The sequence below is a fragment of the Atta cephalotes genome, assembly GCF_000143395.1.
Source record: "Atta cephalotes unplaced genomic scaffold scaffold00006, whole genome shotgun sequence".
Lineage (NCBI taxonomy): Eukaryota > Metazoa > Arthropoda > Insecta > Hymenoptera > Formicidae > Atta > Atta cephalotes.
Window position 1 is genome coordinate 131,534 of NW_012130070.1, and position 11,223 is coordinate 142,756.

Here is an 11,223-nt window from a genome sequence, read left to right on the forward strand (position 1 = left end):
GTTTAAAGTTTAAAGTTAAAGTTAAGTTAAGTAACGTAACGTACGTACGTACGTATACGTAACTAAACTAAACTAATAAGTAGTAGTAGTATATATACTCTCTCTCTCTCTCTCTCTCTCTCTCTCTCTCTCTCTCTCTCTCTCTCTCTCTCTGTTCTTGCATGATCTATTCTTTTTATAATTTTATCGATTCTCTATCTTCAAGCACAAAGAAATTTCAGTATAGAATGCTTCTCATCGAACCGTTTTATAAATGCATATCTCATGACAATTGATCCGCTTTTTTCGAAAAGAACGAGGTTAAAGAGTTGTCAGTTTAACCTTGGGCAACTTTACCTAGTACTGCTTGTTGTGGCACCCACTTTACAAATTTGATGTTGGTTGCATGAATAGCCATGTTACTATTATGTTTCCATAGAACTCTTTGCTTAAGCGAACCTAGGGCGTTGCACAATGCGGTCAAAGATTCAGCAGGTAGTTGGTCAGTTTGTAGATTTGAGCCCAGAGAGAAATAAATAGCACCATCTTGAGCATTGTCTAGAAATTCGTGAATATCCTGAAATATTAATAAAAATTGCGTTTAAGATCTGAGAAGTGTGATAAGTATATGAGACATATAGCGATAAGTATTTTGATTTGATGAGATTCAAATTTTATCTTTAATGACAAGCCGCATGCAATATATGTATAAAGAGATTTAAAAATATTTTACAATATTGCACACAGTATTGCTCAGAAGTTTAAGTAAATAACAAAATTTGAATAAAGAAAAAATTGTTTTTTTAGTTTATATTATTTATTAACTGAAATCAATGTTTTTTGTACATTAAAAAAATGAAATATTTTAACTTTCAGAATTTATGTAATTTATGTAATGTAATTTATAAATAATTTATAAATAAACATTAACACGTTAATTAGGCTAGACTAAACATAGATTAAACATGCTAATAAATTTGACCTCTAGCACACTCAATTGTTTTTATAATTGCTTCTTCCACTTTTTTGTATATGTAGAAAAAAATACAGTATTAGCGATAGTTATTAGATACATAGCGATTAAAACTCGCATTCTGGTATCTTTGAAGATAATACCTATGAAAATTTAAAAAGCGTTATCATAAAATATATAATTTGCTCACAACTTTCAACATTCTTAAATATTTGCTTATTAGTGTCTCACTATGTTCTGAGTTCTAAATTTCCTTGTTTCTTTGCATAAAAATTTAATTAAAATAAAGTTAACACTTTTAAAGTTCAAATATAAAAAGGATGAACATTTAATAGATAAATGCATTCGACAAACAATTACTCTTTTTTTGCAAAAAGCAATATTTATTAAAATTTTTAATAAGCGGTACTGTACTTATTTATATAGAAATAATAGTGTGTGTACTTTTAACTTAATAATAGTGTGTGTATAATCAGTTCTTTAAAATATAAGTACAATATAACATATCTACGCAGTAGGGTTGATGATTATGAATAATAATTATTAAAGGTAAAATCTAACATGTGAAGCACAACTTCTTATTAATATATCACGTGCTTCTTTACAATTAAAATAATTGAATGCCATTTTGTCATATAAGCATTATTGTTTTTTAAGAGAGGACCCTGTTTTGCCTCATATCACTTGCTGACAGTTCGTTTGCGCAAAGATTGTCTACAGCTCAATTCTCTACATGCACTTTTGCATAAATAAAAATTTCAGAAACGAAGTCACATTTAAATACCTGTATTATTGCCTACTGTGTTTTTGTCTATGTATTATTATCTACATGTATTATTGTCTACATGTATTATTGCTTACAACTAGATTGCCTACAAGCACTTTGCGCACAAATAATAATTTTAGGAACAAAGTCACATTTACTTACATGTATTACCCATATAGCATCAGAAGTTTTCAGAGCTATCTCAGAAATATTTTAATTGAAAAGTGAAATATTTCATAAAAATTGCGAAATATATCTGCAACATTTCTGAGACAACTTTAGAATAGTAAAATGTCCGCGATTCTTGCACATAAAACCAGTTGAAAGGTTGATGAAAAGTTACAAAAAAAATTTGCAATCTTTTTGAAATATTACTAAAAAGATTCCAGTTATTTCTAGTATTACAATAATATTTAAGTATGTATTTAATTGATACTTAAATAATATTTAAATTTATTATGTCGACATAATTGTTTAAATATCATTTAAATTTCATTTTTAAAGAACTTAAAATTCATTAAGAGTTTTACAGATTACAAAATTTATTGAAGTAAATTTAAAGTATTTCTAGAAAAAATAATTATTATATTATATTATATATCGCTTATATATTATATATCACTATTTTGATTAATTAGTCATATTGTATGTATAAGCACATAATCACTAAAAAATCACATCCATAGTTTCCATACAATATCATTATTCATATACAAATATTTTTCGCAATTAAGGATTTATACTTATTTTCAATTAAGGATTTATACTTATTTTCAAAATAATAACAAAATTATGAAAAAATTATAGATTATTCTAAAATTTAAAAATAATATGACAAAAATGACAGTTTACTATCTGGATCATAAGTTATTAGTAAGGGTCGGAGGAAAAATTCTGCAGTATTTCGTTAGCTCAAAATTATAGACAAAATATTCGTTGCGAAATTTTCAACTATCTGACATGAAAGCTTAAAATTTTTCTTAAAAGTTCGTTTTTAAATAATGTTTCTATGACTCTTTGTTATCAAGTTACATGCGGATTAAATAAAAGGATATTCTGATTTTGATTGCTCAGAACTTCGTTAAATCACCGTAATTAATAAAACAGATTCTTAAAATTGAAACTTTACTCTATCGAATGTGCAATGATAATTTTTTAAATGTATATTTTTAAAATATATATACAATAATTTGAGTTAAAAATGTGATATTACTATCCTTATAATCATTGCGTAATGGTAAAAGAAAAGTAATGTCAATTTTTATCTCATATTTATATTTTTTTAAATTGTGTTCAAATGTATCACTCGACAAAACAACGTTTCAGCTTTCTGAAGAATCAAGAATCTGTTTTTTTTAATTACAATACAATGATTTTTAACGGAGTTATAAGCAATCAAAGTCAGAATGCTCCTTTTTATGTAATCCGCAAGTAACTCAAAACTAAAAGTTGTAAAAACATTTTCAAAATATAGGAAAAGCTTCAATCTTTTACGATAGATAGTTAAAAATTTGCTCAAATTTTTTTTGGGCTACAGACCTACAAAGAGCAAAGAAAATTTTTCATTTTTTTCGTAGTTTTCTATATATAAAAATTACAAAACTCATATAAATTCAAAAAATATAATAATCATTTAAAAGTAGAGAGATTTAAAATCCTTTTTTTAAATTTAAATTTTAATTATTTTTAACGAAGATATTGTATATATAATTTTGAACTAAAAATACCGTAGAACTTTTCTTCCGATCTAATATTTTAATAAATAATAATATTTTTTAAATCTGTGCTCAAATAAAAATATATGAAAATATATTATAAAATAAATGATGAAAATCTCAATTTTTTAATATATAAGTACATTATGTATTCAAGATTATTTACGTAGAGTTACATTGCAATGCATGAACTAGTTGTCTAGTAAATAAACAAATATTAATTTTTTCTATATCTTTGTAGCTAATCAGTAAATTGCAATGAAACTTTGCATAAATTATTTTGAATATTTAAAGTTAATTATTAAAGTACTTATAAAAGAAAAATATAAATTTTTTTATAATTTTTAAAATTTTCATTTTTAACAATAAAAATAAAATAAAATAAATAAACTACAAAAATATATTATTAAGTGAAAATATAATTTTATTCATACAACTTTCATGTATGTAGTTTATTTGGAGTGTAAATATTAAACATACTTCCAAATTTGATTTTCTTTGCAGAGACTGTACGTCTAACATATCCTTAAAGTAGAACAAATAATATCAAAATCATGATGGAATTAGACAAGGTGTTGCGCATAAATAAGCAGCATGATCAATCAAAAATCGTCCCTAAATATGCTAGCACGACTCTCATAAAAAATAAATAAAAAAAATTATAAAGAAAAGTCACTGATTTTACTTTGTTTTTAGACAATATTTCTTAAACAAAAGATAAAAATAAAACTTTAAAAATATAAGTACAAATTAAAAAGTGTCTTCTATAAGATATAGTATAAGCAGTTTTTTGTAATACTGCAATTTTGCAATAATTAATTTTTTAAGATAAACAAAAAATGAGTGTCTGATAAAATAGAGTCCAAAACTGACAGTAGGCAGTAATAAAAAACAATCAGTATAAAGAATTCTTGTTAATAATACACGATTATGAAAGGGCATATAAGAGTTAGATTTTAAAATCTTTATAACGTAAAAATTAAATATATAAAATTATATGATAAATTTTACAACTTACAATAATATTTTCCGATGTAGAATAAATCAATATTATGACATTACATATGTTTCAGCCTTTGTATTGCCCCTCTTCAGATGTATAAAAATATATAAAAATTCGCAAAGATATTAACCATTTCCAAGAAAGAAACGTTTCTATGTACCATAAAACTTGTCAGTAATAATAAAATACCAAGTCCATCAAAGGAAAAACTTCTCGTCAAAGCGATTGAACGGCCGATTGATTGAGAGATTCTGTTCTAGTGAAACCACGATTTACAAATGACTTTTAGATGACAAGTATACATCACTCCGATAAGACTCATCGATCCGATAATACGTATTGAGTTGCATCTCTATAGTGTATGCTCGTCAATGATTTAACTCTCGTAATCAATATAATATAGCATGTAAAGACATAGTCAAAACTTGAGATAGTGAATGAATATAATAATAACTAGAAACTTCTATAAATGAATAAAAATATTTATAAAAATAAAATTTGTCAAAAAGTAAGTTTAACGCTGTATAGTTAACGATGTCCAAACAGCACTGACTAAGAGAATAATCGTTATACTGTTGGCTTGATGGAATGTATGATTTGTGTAAGCCTTCTGTATTTCCAATTATAAACAAAGTTTGATTTTGTGTCACCAAGCCAATAGTATAACGATTATTCTCTTAATTAGTGCTATGTTGGACGTCGTGATCTTATCGTAGTGACATGTATACTTGCTTGTCATTTAAAAGTCATTTGTAAATAAATTCGTAGTTTCACCAGAACATTCAGAATCTCTTAATCAATTAGCCATTTTGATGAGTAGTTTCTGTTCCTCTGATGGACTTACGTTGATATTTTATTATCACTCAAGTTTTACACAGGAACATTTCTTTCTTGAAATGGTTAACTTTGCGAACTTTTATATATTTTTGTACATTTGAAGAGGGGGAAATACAAAGGCTGAAACACGTATAATGTCGTAATATTGATTTATTCTACATCGGAAAATATTATTATACAATAAGTTATAAAGTTTATCATATAATTTTATATATTTAATTTTTACATTATGAAGATTTTAATATCTAACTCTTATATATTCCTTTCATAATATCATTATCGTGTAGGCAGTAATGCTACGTATTCCTATTCTTTTACAGGAATTATCTGTATAAAACATCTACAAGTGAATGTATATAAAATATTCCAGAATCTTTTCAGTTATAAAACATTTTTATTGAATTATATATCTATGTATTGTATATTTACTTTGTTATACTTAAGCAAGATATGTATTTAAGCAAATATGTAACGCGATAATTTTTCAAGAGTTTTTCCATATACACGATTGTCAGCTCCAATAGAGCTATTTGATACTATAAAGCAACATTATAAAGGTTAAATTAGCTCATGATCTGTTTTACAGACAGGTGTAGCGGTTTACGCTGCACCCCAATTTTAATTTTAAAATATTATGAAAAAACGTATTATGAAGAAACTAAAAAAAAAATAATATAAATAAAACTGATTTGGAAAATTGCAAGCATTTAAAATGACGTAATATTATTAATAATACAGTCACTATTACTTAACTACGCAATTTGCGAAAGAAAATGTAAGAATTTTATTTTCACATTCGTAGAATTTGTTTTTAGCTGATTTGATATAGAAATAAGTCACAAATACACGAATTACAAGTTTTTACTTCTTTAATTAATTAAACAGATCATGATTTTACTAATATTAATAAAGTGCAATAATTAGTTTCTGAGAAATAAGGGAGTATAACTTTAAAATACCTATGTCAGTATTGGCGACTTTCCTCTATATATAAGAACTATTATAAACTAAACGAAAAACTAAATAAAAACTAAATAAAAACTAAATAATAATATATAAAAACTCGAAAACATAAAATCGAATTATCATTACATTCATAATAGTTGCAAATAAGGATGCCATATTTTGCTATTGCGCATTTTCGGGAATACCTAGTCTAATTCCATGATCAAAATGACATCAAAATTAAATTGAATCGTGATTAACAAAAAAAGACTTAGTAAACATTTTGGATTTTAACATCAGGATGATTTTTTGTTCTGTTTAAATGTTTTTCAATTTATTGCATATGATAGATTTTGAAAAAACTTCTGTTAAAATATTTCATATGACATATTGCAGATTCTTTTCAGAACTGTTACATAAGATGTGAAAGATTGAAACAATTCTGAAAATTTTCTGCAATCGGTATTGTATGGATATTTTCTACTCGATTGCCTACATATACTATTCTCTGCTTTAAGAATAAAAATTATATTTCAAAACACAGTTCAAAATTTTTTGCTTTAAAATAGAAATTCTCTGCTTTTAAAATATTTACAAATTATTTTTTTACATAATTTAACCTTAATTTTTAATTTGTGCGCAAAAGTATTTGCAGGCAATCGATCTGTAGGCAATAATACATGTAGACAAATGTAATTTCTCTGAAATTATTATTTATGAGCAAAAGCACTTGTAAGCAATCTAGCTAAATAAATAAACAATAATTCATGTAGACAATAATACATGCAGATAAATGAGATTTCGTTTCTGAAATTTTTATTTGTGCGCAAAAGTATATATGTATCCTTAGAAAAAGGGGTCACATTCACGTCACAATAATCAGTAAAAAAGTATGATGTCACTGTGAGGTTGTCAAAATAATGTTACAAAGACATTCGCACTTCACTAGGACATTGCTATGATATCACATTTGTGATAAAGCATCGCATGTTACTATGACATAATCATGAACGTTGTAATATAACTATGACGATTTTTACTATAGAAATAGGCAATCAAGCTATAAGCGATAATTTTTGTGCGCAAACGAACTGTCGGCAGAAATAATGTAGGCAAACTATGTTGTACAATAAATTTGTAGGCAAGAGAAACTATCTCGTTTTATAAAATACATTTACTCGTTATGTAATCTTCATACTTTCAAAACTGCATTAGCAATTGTTACAATAGGATGCAAGTGGAACCGATTGTGCGACTGACATTACTGATAATGTAGCTTCCTTTGTTAATTGCAAAACCTGCGCTAACTTTTATGGCAGACATAGCAATGGTAGTTTCATAATGCGCAATGTGTAGCCAAAGGCTTTGTTCTATTAATTATAACTATTCACGGATTTCGATACTTCTGTATGTGTATAAAGACAATATTATAAAGACATACATTGCTGCGATTCACATTCCGTTCTCGAATCGTTTGGCAGTACGTGCACTTATCTTTAAGCAGCCTTTATAGTAGTGAACCGATACATTAATTTTTTTTTAATTCATTTTTTAGTGAATGCCTAAATTGGCATATACAAAATACCTAAATGGCAGAAAAAAACATTTAATAATTTTTATTTTTATCGAAATGCAATTATTATTTTTTTTGAATTTATTAATCAAGTCAATTTTCAATTTCTTTTTTTTTTCTCTTAACATAGATTTAAAATTAATAATTAATTATTATAATAATTAAAAAGTTTCAACAAAACATCTAATAATAAATTAATATAAAGGCTATGTGAGTCAGCGCATAATTATAATTTGCGCACTGTTAACCGCACTGTTAACTCACACAGCCTTTATACTAATTTATTGTATAATACTAATTTAAATTTAAGAAGTCGAACATTAATATTTTAATTGTTAAAATATTTAATTTTTAATTAAAACCAATATAAACGTTAGTTTAATTTTAAGTTAAAAAGGAGAAATGCACTTTCAATGATTAAATTGTTAATTTAATACATCAACAATATTAAATAATTATTATAAAAGAATATTTTCGATAGCACACCTCTAGATTGACAAGAGTCTCAAACAGCTATTGTAATATTATATAGAGCGATTCCTCGGTTATTTTTTCTACGTGAAGGATCTTCAAGGAAATACTCTTTCAATAATATTTTTCTTGTCATCCCTTAGGAGACTTAGAATGTTCGCGGTAAATAGCAATGACATTTACTTTTACATCGCTACGCTGAGTTGTTGGTAAACTTCTACTAACTGACTATTATTGGTTACCTGTGAGAATGGTATTTTCCCGAGAGAAATCATTCTCATACGACATACAATTTCGCCTTTTTGAGATGTACTTAGAACTACGAGAAGCAAAGGTTTAATTGACATAAAAATATCAATTCTAGATGCTATTCAAGGAGGAAAAATATCGTGCGTTTAACTCGTTAAATTGTTTAATTTCATTTTATAATTTAAATGTCTTTTACTGTAAATATATGATTAAAAGCAGTGACGTAGCAAAGGATAGTAGCGCCCGGGGCTCTTTGTTCTCCCATCCATGCCTTTTTCAATTAAACTATTATTTACTAGCATATTACTATACTATTTACTATTATTTAGTGGCAATCACTAATAGATTAATTAACAAATAATCTATTAAATTATCAAATCTCAATCTGAAGACTTCAAACAATAAATTATAGGAAGATAGAAAGCTAAGTAGGAATCCCAGTTTCCATGAAAAAAAACTTTTGATAAGTAATAGATATTTTATTGAATAACGGATACCTTCTCAATATAATATTTAATTATATAAAAAAAATTGTACATAAAATTAAACATTAAACTTAATAACAACGAAATTAGTACAAATAAAAATTCACGATCTGCAATTAAGTCTTTAATAACTTTTTTTACTGTGTCCTGTGTTCCATCAATATCAAAAAAATTCAAAAGATTTTTCAAAAATAACAAAATTGTTAGCTTGGCCTACGTGGGATTACATAAATTAAGTTCTTTCATTAGAGTTCAAAAGAACAAATTACATTCTTTTTTATATTCTAACGTAGTTATATAGAATATAAATTAATAATTAATTGTTCGGATTGTAACACTTCTTACGTAGACCAAACGAAAAGGTTATTGAAAACTAGAGTATCAGAACATCGTAATCACATCAATAGATATACTAATCAATACTCGGTTATTACTGAACAAAGATTGGAATATAATCACGAATTTGATTAGAACAATATAAAGATTTTAGATAAAGAAAAGAATTACAATAAGTGATTAATCTCTGAATTTATTTACATTAAGAAACAAAAGAATGGTCTAAATTTACAAGAGGAAATGTTGGATTCTTTGTACCATGATTTATTTTAAAGAATTGATTTTCAAAGTTTTATAATTAATACTTTATTATTATAACTTGCTTGACTTTCTGTTTTTATTTATTTATTTTATTATTTTTCCTCACTTTGTAACGGCAATTTTGTTTTGACCTGTCATACACTCCTGAAATGTCTTACTGTTATACACGTTCTAAATTATCTGACCATTGTCAATATGTAATGTAAGTTTATCCAGTTCTTTAATAACGATTTCTTGTATTAGTATTTCAAGTTTTTTATTATATTTTATTATATTTTATTATATTTTTTATTATATTTTATGTTATTGTATATTGCAGATAATGTAATTGTTTAAGTATTCAATTAAATACGACAGACAACTTTTATATTTTATCTATTGACGAAATAGTAAGCGATCATTACATGTTATAATTTTCACAGTTAAATTTTTCAAATCTACATTGAAGATGATCCAATAATAACGGTCGAAATATCTGTAATTTTTATTTCATTTCTGAATATATTCTTACATACCAACAACTTATGCTGGCTTACATTTGGCTTTCTATTTTCCTACTATCAAATTATATTGTATAAAGGGGTACTATCAAATTATATTGTATAAAGGGGAAAGTGAGATAAATCGGATCTGTTTTGCAATTTTTGCTCTTTATAAAACGTAAATAAAGTTCGACCATAAAACCGAAGATGCTATTAGAAAGATCATTTAATTCCCTTCATTTTTGCTTCAGACCATTTTGATGTATCTCTCCTATCTGTATTGAACTATAATGAAAAATGTAAAATCGCTTTTTCCAGTCCGATTTGAAACTTGTTCCAACTAAACTAGAATAAACTAGAATAAATAAACTAGAATAAATAAACTAGAATAAATTAAAAAGATACTATTAACTGAAAAAATTTTTAATTTAAATCTTCTGGACTTAGATTCTTGCAAATTCTTTGATAACATCTCCAGCAGTACAAAAATTGCAGCAACATTATATGTAATTGCAAAATTGTAGCAACATTATATTGTAACAATGTTGCAGTAATATTGTCATTGTTTGGTGCCATTGAGGATCTGTGAACTCTATATCTTTTGTTATATCTATTTCAATGAAAGGCAATGCAAATTCATTTACACTCGTCAATGAAATTATCATTATAAATTTATATCAAAGTTTTGCGTAATTTCAAGTAAGCATAACTCTGTGAAAAATGGTTGCATTTAAGAGTCTTTTTTTTATTTTTAAGTGTAAAGTCTGTACTTTACGAAGCTTTAAAGAATTTTGAATCTATCCTTATTCCTATCTGGCGTCTTCAAAAATAAGGATATGTCTTAAGAAATTTTTGTAATTTGACGCACTTTATAGGGTGGACTAAATTTTTTTCGCAAATTTCATGATAACTGTCGTCATATATGGAATTTTCTCTTATTTAAAAAAAATAAGCTTTGTTGATTTTTTTAGAAGATACAGTGTATCAAATTTACCTATGCATTTTGCTCAATTATTATCAGCATTAGCATTACCCAATGCGCACCACGGGCAGGTTGCTGATCGAATTTTGCGCATCGTGTGTCAGTGTTTTTCTGTGTGTGTGTGTGTGTGTGTGTGTGTGTGTGTGTGTGTGTGTGTGTGTCGTGT

At 26.0% G+C, this 11,223-nt stretch overlaps 1 protein-coding gene across 1 annotated transcript in view; it reads right to left on the minus strand.

Annotated features, from left to right (window-relative positions):
• LOC105626657 (UDP-glucuronosyltransferase 2C1-like) overlaps positions 1-11,223 on the minus strand; it is a 157,306-nt gene that overhangs the window by 56,366 nt on the left and 89,717 nt on the right. The window contains exon 6 of the mRNA XM_012207951.1: positions 337-556. Coding sequence (XP_012063341.1) covers positions 337-556 — 220 coding nt within the window. The remainder of the gene's footprint in view (positions 1-336; positions 557-11,223) is intronic.